This window comes from Myxocyprinus asiaticus, chromosome 5 (genome assembly GCF_019703515.2).
Source record: "Myxocyprinus asiaticus isolate MX2 ecotype Aquarium Trade chromosome 5, UBuf_Myxa_2, whole genome shotgun sequence".
In the NCBI taxonomy this organism is placed as follows: domain Eukaryota; kingdom Metazoa; phylum Chordata; class Actinopteri; order Cypriniformes; family Catostomidae; genus Myxocyprinus; species Myxocyprinus asiaticus.
Genome location: NC_059348.1, coordinates 8,751,427 through 8,769,025, shown reverse-complemented (window position 1 = coordinate 8,769,025; position 17,599 = coordinate 8,751,427). Strand labels below are relative to the sequence as shown.

The 17,599-nt window shown below is 37.2% G+C and overlaps 2 protein-coding genes across 2 annotated transcripts in view; both read right to left on the bottom strand.

The window, feature by feature from the left end:
- The window catches only part of LOC127440565 (oocyte zinc finger protein XlCOF6-like), a 119,458-nt gene that overhangs the window by 77,520 nt on the left and 24,339 nt on the right, over window positions 1-17,599 (bottom strand). The gene's annotated exons all lie outside the window — the stretch shown is intronic.
- On the bottom strand, window positions 606-7,791 carry LOC127440793 (gastrula zinc finger protein XlCGF57.1-like). Its single transcript, XM_051697700.1, has 3 exons — window positions 7,757-7,791; window positions 5,332-5,519; window positions 606-2,712 (listed from the first exon to the last, which is right to left on the bottom strand). Exons 2-3 carry the CDS (start codon window positions 5,426-5,428, stop codon window positions 1,454-1,456), a joined length of 1,356 nt encoding a protein of 451 aa, XP_051553660.1. The 5' UTR covers window positions 5,429-5,519; window positions 7,757-7,791; the 3' UTR covers window positions 606-1,453.

The window sequence follows — 17,599 nt, the reverse complement described above, 5'->3', positions numbered from 1 at the left end:
CACCATTCAAAATAATAGAGAGCAGTCATGGAGTTAGCTCACAATACAAAAAAATATAATTTCTGTGCACAAAGATGTTTTAAATTAAAAATAAATACACAATACTAGAATAAAAGCTTCAGTGTGCTTTTTCGGAACACTAACAGACCAATTCTATAAAATTATTGTTTAGCTTTTGAAAAAATGCTGGCAAAATTCCCTGTATTAAATTAAATACATTACCAAACGAAAAACACATTAAATTAAATAAATAAATTACCAAACAAATTTTTTAAAAATATTTTTAGACCTATATATGCCTTTTCTTTACACAAACTTAAGTCAGCTGAATGACATTTTCTACACTTCAAGACTATAAACTATCTGAAATATTTGTCCAATGAGTTCACTTTCAGAAAACGAGTTTTGAACCTTTTAAAACTTTTAAATATTTTAAATCAACCTCTTTACCTCAGATCGCATTTACTGAGTAAATTGCATTATGACGCTAAAATCAATTTTAAATAATCAAGTTCAGTTGGTCGTTAAAAGTTGCTGGACAAATATGCGGGACATAATGCAGTCCTGATGCATTAGATTAGATGATTGTTCAAAATAGCCTATTGAATATCAGGAATGTATCATCTATTTAAACCCTGAAATTACACTGCATCAGTTTTTCTTTAATAGCTGTGCACATAGCATGTACACATGGATGGATAGTCCTTATACGAAGACTGAAAGTTTCCCCCATTACTTGGTGCAGGTTGCCAGCTTGAACAGGGCCATGACGATTCGCTTTCGGGTCGGAACCGGTGGCAACATGCGATAGGCGCAACATCAGGACCAATACAGTCCTATCAGAAGGGCAACTGTTCCCTTTTAATTGCAATTCTTCATCATCTGATTGCATTTATTTGTGAAATTAAAATGACAGTAAGCTGGCTAATTTCAATGAATTGTCTCAATACTCTCCCCAATTTACCAAAACTGCGGAGGAAAAAAATTAGGGACATCTGGGAGGCGAATTAGCGATAAACACACATTTCTGTATGGAAACGGCTTCAGAGCAGATTTCTTTTGCGCTAAAACAAAACTTATGTGACAAAGTGTTTTTTTAGGCATGACGTCATAACGCACAGCATTTTTATTGATAAAAGGCCATTTGAATGGAAACAGGCAGAAGACGGCAAATTTTGCAAAAAATGTTTTACACATTTTCACTTTGTCGATAACAAAATAGTGTGAAAAGTGGATGGAAACTAGGCTATAGATGTAAGAGATTCTTGCATTCCTTGTGAAAAAACTCCTAGCTAGTAACTCATTGGAGAACTCCTAGTAGTAAGATAAAAATCTTTGTAAACACGGGCCCAGATGTAATACAATGACTGAAGTTGACTGACTGAATCTGACTAGTGAAGACTGAAGTGTTGCATTAAATAACAGTTGGTCCTAAATTTAAAATTGTATTTGCTCAATATGACAGTTTTGGACAATTCTTTTTTACATGAGTCTGTAGATTACTTGATGTGCTGAAACTCTTCTCACATGAAGCGCATTTGAATGGCTTCTCTCCAGTATGCACTCTCACATGTGCTTTCAGGTGTCCTGATGTAACAAAACTCTTTCCACATTGAAGGCATGCAAAAGGCTTTTCTCCAGTGTGAATTCTCTTGTGACGATTTAGATCTCCTTTATGTGCAAAACTCCTTTCACATTGAAGGCATGTAAAAGGTTTCTCTCCAGTGTGGATTTTCATGTGAACATAAAGATGTCCTATTTGTGTAAAACTATTTCCACATTGAGGACATGTGAAAGGCTTCTCTCCAGAGTGAAGTCGCAGGTGACTCTGAAGATTTGACGTCACTGCAAAACTCTTTCCACACTGATGGCATATAAAAGGCTTTTCTCCACTGTGGATTCTCATATGACGATTTAGATCTCCTTTATGTGCAAAACTCCTTTCACAGTGAAGGCATGTAAAAGGTTTCTCTCCAGTGTGGATTTTCATGTGAACATAAAGATGTCCTTTTTGTGTAAAACTCTTTCCACATTGAGGGCATGTGAAAGGCTTCTCTCCGGAGTGAAGTCGCAGGTGACTCTGAAGATTTGAGGTCACTGCAAAACTCTTTCCACACTGATGGCATGTGAAAGGCTTTTCTCCACTGTGGATTCTCATGTGACGATTTAGATCTCCTTTATGTGCAAAACTCCTTCCACACTGAAGGCATGTAAAAGGTTTCTCTCCAGTGTGAATTTTCATGTGAACATTAAGATGTCCTCTCTGTGTAAAACTCTTTCCACATTGAAGGCATATGAAAGGCTTCTCTCCAGAGTGAAGTCGCAGGTGACTCTGAAGGCTTGATGTCTCTGAGAAACTCTTTCCACATTGATGGCATGTAAAAGGTTTTTCTCCAGGATGAATTCTCATGTGACACTTAAGATTTACTTTATGTGCAAAAATCTTTCCACATTGAAGGCAGGTGAAAGGCTTCTCTCCAGTGTGAATTCTTAAGTGGGTTTTAAGGTATCCTTTTTGTGTGAAACTCTTTCCACAGTGAGAGCAGGTGAAGGAATTTTTGGCTCTTGTTCTTCGAGTTCTTTTTTGTGTAAAATTATTTTCGGTCTTCGAGCCACTAACATCTTCACCAGTCATATTATCAAATGTATGATACTGATGTTTCTCCTCCACGTCACTCAGTTCTTGACTTTCTTCTTTCATTTCTATCAAGTCTAAAATGAACATAATAAATCGAGACAAATGTGAAAAAGACATACAGTTGAACCCTTTTTTAAAGTATCTACTTTATGTGATCTTTTATATGCTGAAAGTTAATTCTCTCATGTAGATTCTGGTATTATTTGTTTGTTTAACTGTAATTTTACTGCTTCTGTGATTTTCTAACTACAGCTGTCAGATCTAGTGAACTGTCTGTAGCTTTGATAACTTAGGGTGTTTTCAGACCTGTAGCTTATTTGATTTGTATGGAGCCCCTTAGAGAACAGGGCAGGAATTTTTTTTACTGAAATAGTTTTGCAAGCCCGTGCAATAAATTTACCATGGTTTTACTACAGTAACCATATTTTAACCATGATATTCATAGTGCAACCACAGTAATACAGGAAAACAAAAACAATGTAAGACGGATCTGTTACGTACATTCTACTGATTTCACAACACCACAGTGGAAAAAGAAAGCATAACCGTGCCAACTGGCCCAGATCGGCATGAAACGGCATGGTTTTGCAATGAGAACTGTTCAGCCCAATGGTGGAAAAGCAGCTAATGTTGCACTTTCTTCTCGGTTCGGTTTGCTTTTCACAAACCAAAACTGTGTTAATAAAAGTCACATTTGAGCAAGCTCTCATTGGTCAGAATGTTTGTGCGCTGTTCCGGGATTTCGCTCATACATCGATATACCAGATAAAATTAAATACTTCTACCTATACAAATTTGAGTATTTTTTGTCACAGTTATGTTAAGCACCACCTTTAGGGAAAGTGACCCAAAATACCGTGGGCCGTAATATTTCCAACAGGTTAAGCCCATGTACCATATAAGCCATGCACCAGATGAACACATTGTATTATATAACAGTGCGCGCCCTCATAAATATCACATTTATATTTCAGACGTATTTATTTTACCATGCTCTTACATTGTTTTGTTTTTTTGTACATAACTACATCATAAAATTAGGAAGCTTGGACAGAATAACATTTTTTCAGAACAGAGAAAAGTTTGGGAAACTTTCCTGTGCACATGCATTCACGCAATGTAATTTGTTAGCGCTTGGTCTTCTGAAGAATGCGAATTTGCGAACGGCCGAACAAAAGCAAAAACTCAGGTGGCATATTCATACAAGGTTTGCATTAATGATTGATTTACTACTGATAATTAACTTATAAATCTACTTTGCAACAAAACCTCTTCGGAGCGCTCATGTTTATAACGTGACTGGAATGTATTGGACGCCCCTCAACCCTGGAAATAAAACTCAACTGATCTGCATGGATTCATAAGTGATTTATTTAATTATTTATCTTCAAAACAGCATATGAAGAGGAAAGTGGTTTCTATCCTTGACTTGTAACATTGTTCTAACCTTTTGAACAGCTAGTTAGCTATGTTAGCTTTAATGTTATCATCTCTCCACTTTGTCAGCAATGCAATTCCCCAGGGCAGCGATTAGTTATAAACAAATTAATTATCAAACCACCTTTGGTTGTCTTAAATGACTGATTTATTGTACCATGACAATAATAATAACGTGTATTGTATTCATTGCTTGACTTTTCTCTGTCGATGTTTAAAACCCGCATTTAAAGCATCCATCTCAATAAATAGCCCAGTCATGTTGCAGAACAAACTCCACAAGGAGTGATTGTTTTTTATCTAACCTATAGAGGGAACCGTTATACTGTAGAACAGAGGAGTTCAGACTGTAGAACCCTACAGCGCCGGCCACGGAGGAATTCATCAAAAAATAACCATCGTAGTTGATTTTTTCCAATAGCCGATAGTTAGAAAACGCAACTCTCTGCCCCGATAAATCGGTAAATCCAATATATCGGTTAATCTCTAGTCTAAATCTAAATATCTAAACCCAAATTGAGGTATTTATTTAGTTAAATGCGAAGCATTTACATTTTTAAAAGCATAGTGGGCTTAAGAACACATGGGGGCTTAAATAGTACACATGTTGGTCATAAACCCACTCCAGACTTTCCACGTTTCCAATTAAATGAAGTAAACTAATTTTGTCAGTTTATGAAAAAACATGAGTGTTTAGATGAGAGATTAATCGTTGATTTAGTACTCACTTTATTGGAAGGCTGTTAACATTTCTATAAGAAAACATGTCAAACTTAGATTTGGGTGGGCTTAATTGGGTCACTTCCTCTATACCCGTTTGTGACCCGTTTGTTGCCTCTATTCAAAAGACAGAAGCAATCGTACTAAAGTTACCTCAGGAATTATTAAACAACTCCTATGTTAAATGTGCAATTATATGTAATGTAGTCGCCAAAAGGCTATATACAGGTTTTGATTATCGGTTATTGTGACATGCTGACTTACAGATGTGTTCTCCAAAGATCCATCAGGTATGTTCATTGTTTTAAAGGGATATTTGGTTCATTGGTCTTTTGGGTTGGATTACATTCTCACCACAAGTGAACCGCTCCAAAGTTGCTTTGCAATCGGTGGCTGTGTTCATATGTGCCTAAACTAACCGAATTAAGGGAGAAAATGCACCAGGTTCTGAAACAAATCCTCTAAACAAGCCAGGTGTGAAAATGGCCTTAATGGCCCACATCAATCAATGTGAAGAATCAAGAATGAACACCAACCTCTTTGTTCCTCAGTATCTTCATGTTTAATTCTGCATGATTCTGTAATACTGATGTCTTCGCTCTCCTCTTTAAACTCTTCTTTAACACACTGCATTTTTGTAATAGTATGCCAGTAAACTTCAGTTGTTACACTTGCAGTTGTTCCTCATTATATACCACCTTCTTTTCTTCAGGTGTAGGATGATCTGCCAAAAAATAATAAAAAAGACAGCTTCCTTAATTTATACAATATCCCCTTGTTGTACGAAATGACATCACCCCATTTACCATGTATAACAAAAGTTAGGCTATAGTGTACAACAAGGCTAAAGGCACCCCTTAAGGAAATTTAGCTTTTTTCATGGTCGTAGAATGTATTAAGGTAATATATATATATATATATATATATATATATATATATATATATATATATATATTTATATTGATGGAGCAACATAATTTGTGTGAAAAGAAATAATAACGGATGGTTGTTTAGATTAAAATTCAGTTTTTAATAAAAGGTGGTTAGGGAGCCTTTTACTCCACACTTGGAGCAAAAGGCCACTAGGGGGTTTAAAGTGATATTGTGTAGATACCGGGGCAATAGTTACAGGGCCAAATTTGTCAACTAGCAAGATGCTTTTCTGAGTAACAATTTAAGATAATTCTTACTCAAAATAACCAATTCAGAAAAAAGTAAACAATTTTCTGTTAATTTCAAACACATTTGTCATTTTATTACATCTTGAGTATTCTATAAACAAACTAATCTCTATTATGATTGGATGAGGAAATGTGAGAACATTTTTCATAAATCTTTTCACCCCACTTAAGAAAAACAATGCATTTCATATGGCGGAGGTGAACTCTCAGGGTAAATAAAAAGGACGGCATTTGAGGGCATATAATTATTATTATAATTATTATTATTATTATTATAAAATTATAATTATAAAATTAATTATTATAATTATTATAATTATGACGCCGAGGTATTCCAAGTCTGGTGTGCGTAATTCCGTAAGACGATGGGTGCTCCCTGCACTTCCCCATTTGTCGTTGAACGTTACACACACTCCACCACCCCAGGTTTTCCCAGAGTTCTCCATCCTGTCCATACGGTGAACGGAGAACGCAGGCAGCTGTACAGTGTGGTCCGGAATGGTTGGTGTGAGCATGTCTCAGTGAGACAAAGAGCGTTGCAGTCCTTGAAGTCTCGCTGGAACTGTATCCAGGCTCTGAGGTCGTCCAATTTGTTGTCAATGGACTGGACATTAGCTAACAATATGCTGGGCATTGGTGTGGAGTGTGCCCTGGCTCTTTTCCCTCGTCGTCTTTGCTGTCCATTGTTTATCTGGCTCAGAGTAATCTCCAGAGGCCGGTCGGGATAAAAACGGGAATTAGAGTGGTGAGTAAAGTTTATTCCAATGTTGATTAAAGATAGATGGTCGTATGTTATATGTCCATGGACTACCTCAAGAATAATGCTAAAAACAAGGTAAAAAACAAAATAAAGTGCACGAAAATTGCAATGTGGGTTGCGAGCACTAACGTTGGCAGCCTTCCTCAGCGGCGCCATTTTGAACTGTTAAGTTTAAAGTTAGTAACCTATAAGGTCCTCATCTCAAGTAAGTGGTCATGATTTTATACATATGTTTAAAAATTACAATTCGTTTCTTTAGGAGTAAAACTTTTTTTTAATGGGAAAAAAAATGACTGATTTCACCTTTAATCAAAAGGGCCAAAGACGTGCAACACAGAAATACACAGCCATTGAGGGAAAGTCCCCTGTTGCAGAGGGGCTTTTTACCCCAAATACTATCCTTTCACTTATTGGACAGTTATTAAAAAATGTTTGATACACAAATTTGCAACATTTTAATAAATATTAAAAATTAGACCAAACTGCCTCAAAATCAAACTTTAGACACCACATGCAAAGATCACATGGATCAAGTACATTTTGCAGTGTATCGTGACAAGCAGACAAACACATAACACAAAAGTGACATCAAGTAACAGAATTTGGCATTAAAATAGTTCAGTCTCAAATGTCTCATTTAAAGTGGATACATGAATGCAGGCAGGCTTTAAATGAGTTGAAGGAGATGAAATGATGATGAGTATAAATAACATGTCCTTTATAATCCAATTTAACATCAAGAATAAAAGTCTCCAACAGGCCAGTCATACACAAAAAAAGTCCCAATACAAACTATACAACTCAATTTAACAAACATCAAAAGCAAACAATCCTGCCTCAAACAAACATTTCCATTATACAGCACAGTTACTCACAAGATCTGGAGAAACAGAGATTGGAAAAAGAAAAAAAAAAAAGTTATTCATACCAGTTTTAACTAACAACTTACATAAGTGTTGTACAAAATAACTTTCCTCAATCGGGACTTTACATGAATTGACAAAATCAACATGAACATACAACAATACTTGCTTGTGCATCCTCTTGCATCTTCTTCTATCTCACATTTCTACAAAACTATGTGAAATACTCACTGGTTATCACCCTCTGGAGACAAGGATGAATATTACACCCACTTTTTCTTGTTTTCTGTTATGTGGAGCCACCATGATGTACTGTAAATTTCCCATCTATTTGCTATTGTTTGGATACTTTGTGAGAGAACAGCGTAGGCATGGAGGTAGTCTTCAGTATAGCCGTGACTTTCTCATGTCGTGCCACGATGTTGGACATGGAGTGCTGGATACAACATTTAACATGCCTTTGAAGATCTTACGGAACAATTTCTCTCATGCAAGTGCTGGAGAATCCACCAGACAGAGGGTGAGGAAAAGAGGACATAAGGGTGGTGTGCGGCAAAGGCTACGTAAACAGCAACTTTGCTACATTCCCCTTCCCTCGGTAATTCTTGACACTTTCACATTCAGTAATATTTATCAGGAAAGCACTACCTGATTGGTCGTAGAAACTATAGCCCTACCCATAATCGTAGCCGTAATCAGGTAGAGCTTTCCTCATAAATATGAATGAGTATTCTCCTGCCATCCTACATTTTGGAAATCGACCCGCATGGGAGAAATGAGGAAATAAAGAGTAATCTTTAAGAATTTCGTTATTTGAGTAGTTTCTCTCTCTACTCCCTCTACCGTTTGAACTGTTATGAGATTGATCAGTGACGTAATGAGCACCCCTGCTCTACTGTATATCAGAGTGTCTTAGAGCCTGTAGCTACATGATCCACCTCCTCATTTCCTTCTACCCCTACATGAGCGGGTACCCATAAAAAGGAAATTACTGTTCTTAATTGATATATCCTGCATACTTTGAAGTATTTCTGATAAAATATCCTGCCTAGATGAAGATTTTCTGATCAGAACATATCACCACTGATGAGCCATTTTGATAGCAAGCATTTCCGTGGTGTAAACTGATAGATGTTTTAATGTCCTTTTTGCTATATATTTTTTTTTATATTTTTAGGTTTTTCTCTTTTTCTTTTATTTCTAACGAAGAATATCACTTAATGTTAAACGCTGAAAAAAAGCAAATTTTTAGAGTGAAAATACTGGTTACAGTTCTAGCTTTTTAGCTAAAATCACTGGCCTGTGTCATTTGGCATTACAGTCTGCTATTGTTAACTCCTAGTACATAATTGGAAGTATATGTTTGTGCCATTGAAGCCTTGATTACAGCAATTAATGTTACCTGTCTGATTAAAACACCTGACAACCCTTACAAAAATCGAGAGTTCATGACAAATTTGCCACTGATCATTTTCACATGCAAATGAGCTTTGTGGCAAACTAGTGGCCAATTTTCCAGTGTTGCCAAAGGTTTGCTGCAGATTCACCACTACCTGTGAAGAGTTGCAAACTTCTGGCAAACATCTGAGACGAATCACACACTCATTTGCATGTGAAAATATTGAGTGGCATATTTGCGGCAAGCTTGCAGCTGGTTTGCCAGAACTTTAGATTTTTTGTTAGGGAACACATTGTCAGAGTCCTTAATATGTCAAATGTCCAGTGCATAAGACTGCAGTAATAGACACCATCGTGTAAGGCACTAATTTGGACTGCAATGAATGTAAATATGTGAGGTCTGGTCAGAAAATACCACCAGTGGAACCACAACTGATCCCACATAAACCTCAAAATGTTGCAGAGTCCAAATCAAAGCCAACACAGCCTCCTCAATAACTGAATAATTCAGCTGATAAGTCAAAAGCTTCTTAGAAAAATAACTCGCAGGACAGTCAACACCTTCATCCGTCTTACAGTACAGCCATTAGGGCTGCCCCCTGATAGTCGACAAACCTTAGTCGATGAGAAGAGTCTTGGTCGACAAGTTTTGATTGGTTGGTTGGTCGCAGAAAAAACTCCACAGGAAACCGACGAACACCGGTATTACCGCTGATTGGATGCTAGGTGGTAATATGGGGTAATTTTCATTAAGCAGGGTTAGGGTTAAGCCTACACAATAAAGCAAAACACCTTGATTTCAAACTTTGAACTTTATTTTTTATTTATTTGAACTAAAAATTCAAATGAAACTAGAAAAAAAAATTAAGTGCAATTAAAATGTGTTTTGTTCAACTTTCTGAAAGATGGTTTTACAACAGTTGTGAAGGGCAACATCTCTTTGGCAAAGAACCTACTTCATCTGTGCATTCTCTACCAGTCGGTATTTCGTTGTCCAGGAAAATACATCATGTGTGTAAATAAATTTGTTTTGTTCCCTCCTTCACGATATATATATATATATCGCGCAATATCCAATTACATCGGAAATCCCCGGGCTGAGGGATCGGTGAATATTCTTGCTTTAGTGATTTTGCATTGAAAATTAAATTTATTTATTTTAAAAACTTAAATCAAATAAATTTCTAAATTCAAATTGCACTCCAAACGAAATGAAAAAGCAAATAAAATAATGAAGTGATAACATTTTCCACCTGCATGTTTAGGCGGATACTTGCCTGACGGTAAATGGAAAGGTGGTTACTAATATATATATATATACACCATATATAAAGTATATATATATAAAGTATCCCTCTAAACATGCAGGCGGAAAATTACTTACACAAATGAAGACATAAAAGCAATTATAAATGTAAAAATAATAATTATAATGATGATAATAATCACTGAAATATAAATCATGGTTCGAGGTGAACATGTTTTTGTATTATTTTATGTTTTAATCACAGATGTATAGGCTGTAGAGTTGTGGTCACAATGAACTGCTCTGTGGAAAAAATAAAGCGAACTGAACTCAAAGCACCTCCTGAGCTGAGATGTCTGGACGATACTGTTCTTGCAAAATAATAATAATACAAAATTTAAAAAAATCAGAAGACTGAGACAAAGAAAGAGTGAGAAACTTTTACATGCGTGTGTTCCACGAGACGGCATGCCTTAGTATAAACATACATGCACATAGACGGCATGTCATCTGTTCTTAATAATATAATAAAGTGTGTTTCTTCAAGCACGTGTCTGTGTGTCTACGGGCAAATTATTTGTAATATTAATTTGATAATAATAATAGCCTAATAATAATAATAATAATGTAATACATGGCAAAATGAGCCAAATATAGTCTTGACATGTCAAAGGCATCAGCTATTGGCGATCACTCTGACCATCGTCGATCCCAGAGATCATCGTCTGTCGAGCACAACCCTAATGTGCATTTCTCTCTATAAATTAACAAAATGTTCAGACAGTCTCCTTGCTGGTTTTTTCCGACACATTCAGAATTATTACCGTTTTTGCCGGTATTGCTGCGGCTCGCTTCGTGCGTGCACTTGTAAAATGTATATTTTAAAGGCTCATTATTACGGTTTAGTATTTCTCTGTAATGTAGAACAGTGTTAGCAATGTTACTTATAATGTTCTTTCTCAGCCCTGGAACTCAAACCATTTTCTGATGCCCCCCAAAATATATACATTTAAGTAATTAAATTAATATAATAAATGTGCGACTGGTCGACTAATGGCTTAAATTAACGCCTACTAGTCGACCAGGAAAATCTTTGGTTGGGGGCAGCCATAACAGCCATGCACCCACATTACTAGCATCTACACACAGCTTGAAAGGTCTATCAAACTATGGTGCAGCCAGAACTTGGGTAGAGGTGAGAAGTATTTCACCTCCTCAAAAGATAGCTGAGAGATGGGCTTTCAAATGAACCTATTGTGAATTAGCCTTGAGCAGGTCAGTCAGAAAGTTCCTACAGAAGATTTGATAGTAACCAATTCGGCCTAGGAAATGCATTAACTCCTTTTTTGTTGTATGAGAGGGAAAATGATCCATGCACACAGCCCTGCTCAACCACCTTTCTGAGGTACGTGACTGTCGCCCTGACAAATTTGTAATTGGCCAAGTTAACAATAAGACGAGCCTCATCAAATAGACAAATTTAAGACTTTTTAAGACCTTTTTCAAGACCTGAAAAAATAAAAATTAATACTGTATTCCTATACCAAAACAAACCCACCCAATATCAAAATAAATTATGTATCACAGACTCTTACTTAAATAGGCAGGGGCACACATTCAACATGGCCTTAACATTGTTTATCAGTAAAACAGGGTAGGATATATGCAAGATTAAAATACTCAATACATGTTTTCAACATATAAACTCAGCAAAAAAAGAAACGTCCCTTTTACAGGGAACTGTATTTTAAAGATAATTTTGTAAAAATCCAAATAACAGATCTTTATTGTAAAGGGTTTAAACAATGTTTTCCATGCTTGTTCAATGAACCATAAAGAATTAATGTGCATGCATCTGTGGAACGGTCATTAAGACACTAACAGCTTACAGATGGTAGGCAATTAAGGTCACAGTTATAAAAACTTCAGACACTAAAGAGACCTTTCTACTGACTCTGAAAAACACCAAAAGAAAGATGCCCAGGGTGAAGGCATGGAGGACTGCAGATGTAGCCAGGGCAATAAATTGCAATGTCCGTACTGTGAGACACCTAAGACAGCGCTACAGGGAGATAGGAAGGACAGCTGATTGTCCGTGCAGTGGCAGACCACATGTAACAACACCTGCACAGGATCGATACATCGGAATATCACACCTGCGGGACAGGTACAGAATGGCAACAACAACTGCCCGAGTTAAACCAGGAACGCACAATCCTTCCATCAGTGTTCAGACTGTCTGCAATAGGCTGAGAGAGGCTGGACTGAGGGCTTGTAGGCCTGTTGTAAGGCAGGTCCTTACCAGACATCACCGGCAACAACGTCGCCTATGGGCACAAACCCACCTTCACTGGACCAGACAGGACTGGCATAAAGTGTTCTTCACTGATGAGTCGCGGTTTTGTCTCACCAGGGGTGATGATCGGACTCGCGTTTATCGTCGAAGGAATGAGCGTTACACCGAGGCCTGTACTCTGGAGCGGGATCGATTTGGAGGTGGATGATGTGTCATGGTCTGGGGCGGTGTGTCACAGCATCATCAGACTGAGCTTGTTGTCATTGCAGGCAATCTCAACGCTGTGCATTACAGGGAAGACATCCTCCTCCTTCATGTGGTACCCTTCCTGCAGGCTCATCCAACCATACTGCTCTTTCTGTGCGTGATTTCCTGCAAGACAGGAATGTCAGTGTTCTGCCATGGCCAGCGAAGAGCCCGGATCACAATCCCATTGAGCACGTCTGGGACCTGTTGTACCGGAGGGCTAGGGCCACTCCCCCCAGAAATGTCCAGGAACTTGCAAGTACCTTGGTGGAAGAGTGGGGTAACATCTCACAGCAAGAACTGGCAAATTTGGTGCAGTCGATGAGGAGGAGATGCACTACAGTACTTAATGCAGCTGGTGGCCACACCAGATACTGACTGTTACTTTTGTTACCTCCCTTTGTTCAGGGACACATTATTCCATTTCTGTTAGTCACATGTCTGTGAAACTTGTTCAGTTTATGTCTTAGTTGTTGAATCTTTTTATGTTCATACAAATATTTACACATGTTAAGTTTGCTGAAAATAAAAGCAGTTGAATGTGAGAGGACATTTCTTTTTTTACTGAGTTTATATCACATTAAATTTGGTTTATGTGCCATTATTTAAATACAAATTAGAGGTCGACCAATATTGGATTTTGCTGATACGATAATGTGTTGAAAGAAAGAATATTTTTAAAAATTGGTAGCCTATATTAAATGTTCTTAGTCTTTCCTTCTTGTGATGGGGAGGGCCAGACAGAGGCTACAAGTGTCACTGCTGCGGTGAGTTTGTCGGTTTGCTCTGTGTGTTTTGTTATTTCCTCTCCCTCATGTCTCGCAGGCGCTGCTGGCATGCATGATCAGTGTTTCCATTGGAACATCGATTGTTCCCAGAGAAATGCTGATCATGCCACTAATTAGCATGCTAGCAGCACTTGGTTCTCAAATGATTCACTCCATACTTAAGCCCTTCGTGTTGTCAGTATCTTTGCTAGATTGTTGTTTTGATGTGAAGTACTTGCCTCGCTCTCTCTGCCTAGTTGGTCCTGTCTCATGTATCTGTTTGGTTGCCTGTCTCTGCCTGCGTGTCAGGAGTGTGGTTGCTTTCCCGTTTGCAGTACGCTTGTTCTCTGCGCTCACGAGTCTTCAACGGAGGATTCCTACGAATCTGCTCCTGACTTCCACTACAAATAATCCATTCACGGATTAGCCCATTGTGCTGCCACAGCACGCACGCATCCACAAACTTTTCCCCGCTGGTGCTGGGATCCTAAGTCTTCGCCAGCACAGCTGAAGTGAATATTTATTGTTAATAAATCCTTTGAACTCTTCCTCTGCTCTTGGGTCTCTTTGGTCTCGCTCTCTGACAACAAGAGTCCAAATTTAATTAAATTCAGATGCAGTTTATGGTGCAACCAAAATAAAACAAATTTAAAAAAACTGAAATACACGAAGAGTGTTTGCACTTCACTACTTCCAGCTGCTCATTCAAACAGATAAGGGAAATAAAATGTTCACTCCTACAATAATCTACAGTGTATTGTGACATAAACATATTTAATCAACACTATATCATTTTCAACAACTGATCATTAGTGATCACGTCATAAATTTCCGATATGGGCTAATGATTGTGAACTGCTCTGCAACAGCTGGAAACACTCACAAGCCCCTGCGTGCTTGGAGAAAATACAACAGTGCCAGATTTGCACTCTGAAGGATGCAGAAAAGCATCTATTTAATTAAATTTTATTCTTTTGAAGTTTAATAATCACATTAGGTCATATCATGATTCCTGTCTTTCCACATGCAAATTTAAGACCTCTTTAAATGATAAGACTTTTGTTGTATCATTTAAGACTTATGGCCTTAAATTTTGGAAACTGAAATTAAGACTTTTTAAGGTTCTGCGGGAGCCCTGATGCAAGTGCTGTTCTCAGGAGTCCTTGAAAACAACATCGTCTAAATAAACTGCTACACCCACCAAACCAAAAACAGGAGGATATAGCAAATATACTGTTGCAAAAGCTTGTGACAATTTCCATAGAAGAAAATGTCAGACTGGTTTGCATGGAATAAAAATATTTTAAGATAACTGTAGCATTGGTGTTTCCCTTAAGTTGGACAGAGACACCATTCTGACTGGGAAATGATTAGGAGGAGGAGCATGTATTTACCTGAATGAATGCTGGTGCAAAACTGTGACTCTGAGGTAAACTGTGTGCAGTCCTGACATTGAATTGATGTCAGTTTCTCTTCAACCTTTTTGTTTGCCTTGGGAGTTTCCCAAAAAAGTTTTACGGTTATTTACATTGGCCCGAAGGCTACGTTGAACAATGCATCAGACGTTTTATGCAGAACAGTCCACCGGCTGCAGAGTATTTCACCTGATGCACCAAATTTTGTGAATTGATATTTTAATCATTGTAAAATCACATATTTTTATCAATATGCAAGCTGTCCATCGAGGAACGTAAAAGTATTTTGATCTCTAATATAGGTCTATTAAAGGGGTATAAAAGTCTGTTTTAAGAGCTCCTCTGTATGTCTGATCATCACATTGTCTATTTGGCTCCTACTTACAGATATGCATTGAAAAGGGGGAAAACAGATGAATGTACTGATTGGAATTTGTTTAAGAAAGTTTGTACAGATTTAGATGATTTTACAGAGACAGTGTCTGCTTATATTACATTTTGTGAGGCATTAGTAATTCCACAGAAAATGTGTATAGTACTTCCGAATTATAAACCATGGATCACTAAATCGGTCAAAAACTTGTATTAATTGAAGGACTTTTAATCAGGGGGATACCATTCATTATGGTGAAGCTCAAAAACAAATTATAAAAGAAATAAAGTTAGCCAAACTGTTGCAAGATCAAAGTGGAGACTTTGCAAATGGAAAGTCTCATCTAGCTTGGGATGGAGTTAAAAGTATGATTGGAATATAGCAAAAGTAAAGAATGATTGAATTACCAGAGAAATCAAGCTCTGCATTAGCCAATGATTGTAACCGATTTGACATACAATTTGATGTTCATGATTTTAGTTCAGAACTTTCTGCTTATACAGAAGAAATAGGGTATTTATATTTTAAGATTAAGTTTCAAGTCAGCATAACTGATGTTGATGTATGTAAATGTTTTAGTCAGGTCAAGGTTAAAAAGAGCCCTGATCTTATTAGAGGTAGACTGCTGAGAAACTGCGCAGAGCAACTCTCAGATATTTTATCATTTATTTTTAATAAATCACTCCAGCTTTCTAAGGTCCCACATCTCTGGAAAGATTCTGTAGTTGTTCCAGTAGCTATAAAAGGCCTCCACAGTCTCTTAATGATTACAGGCTGGTGGCACTCACTTTATTGGTAATGAAGTCCTCTGAAAAACTTGTTAGGGAGGACATTTTAACATTGACACAATCAGTACTTGATCCCTTCTAGTTTGCTTAAAGGACAATGTATGATACCACTTGCACTCTGCTAAACCTGGTCCTAAGGCACCTAAGGAGGGAACAAAAAAATCATGCAAGATTGATGTTTATTGACTTCTCTGCTTTTAATTGTATTCAGCCCCATATTTTAGCTATAAAACTGGATTTTAAAACAGTATGCTGTCTGGTTGACTTTTTTACTAATAGATCCCAAAGAGTACGGGTCAATGGCGTGCTGTACAACAAACTATTGTCTTCTACTGGTTCACCACAGGGATGTGTTTTGTCCCCGCTTTTATTTTCTTTATAGATAAATAATTGTCTGAGTAACTATAAGGGGAGATGCATCGTTAAATTTGCTGGCGATTCAGTTATTGTATGCCTCCTCAATGATTCAGACTGCGACCATGGTCCCATGGTGGATATGTTTACACAATGGTGTGATCGTTCTTTTTAAAATATTATTGTAATCAAAACAAAACTGATTGATTTCCGTAGGAATTCTTTACCCATCATGCCATCATTAAGGGAAAATCTGTAGAGGTTGTCAAGCAATATAAGTACTTGGAAACTGTATTTGATGACAACTTTTAAGGCCAAAACTGATGTTTTTCAAGAAAAAGCACTCCAGCATTTGTATTGCTTGAGGAAATTACGTAGCTATAACATGGAAGTTTCTCTTATGAAAATGTTTCATTGAGTCTGTTATAACCTTTATTTTAAGAATGTGAAATGTCAGAATAATAGTAGAGAGAATGATTTATATCAGCTTGTATTTCTTTAATCACATTCCCACTGGGTCAGAAGTTTACATACACTTTGTTAGTATTTGGTAGCATTGCCTTTAAATTGTTTAACTTGGGTCAAATTTTTTGGGTAGCATTCCACAAGCTTCTCACAATAAGTTGCTGGAATTTTGGCCCATTCCTCCAGACAGAACTGGTGTAACTGTGTCAGGTTTGTAGGCCTCCTTGCTCGCACACACTTTTTCAGTTCTGCCCACAAATTTTCTATTGGAGTGAGGTCAGTGCTTTGCAGGGTTTCTGCAGGTGCGAAGGAATGAAATGTAAGACTTTTTAAGGCCGAATAAAAGAAAAATTTAAGACCACTTTTGCAATAATAATAATAATAATAATAAAATAATTCTTTAGCTGGTAAATACAAAACCACTGAGACTACTTGGATGTCTCTGGACATGTTTTTTATATTTTATTGTGCATTTGTGTGTGTTTTTTTTAAATAAGTTAATACAACATTAAAACTCTAAATGAATTCATTAAGAATGCACGTAGCCTAAAGTATGTAACCTATATTGTGACCCTTCTCTTTAGTCACTTGCTTTCCAGCAAGACGTGACACAATAGACCAATGCTTTGGCAATGTCACCGCTTATGTCAAA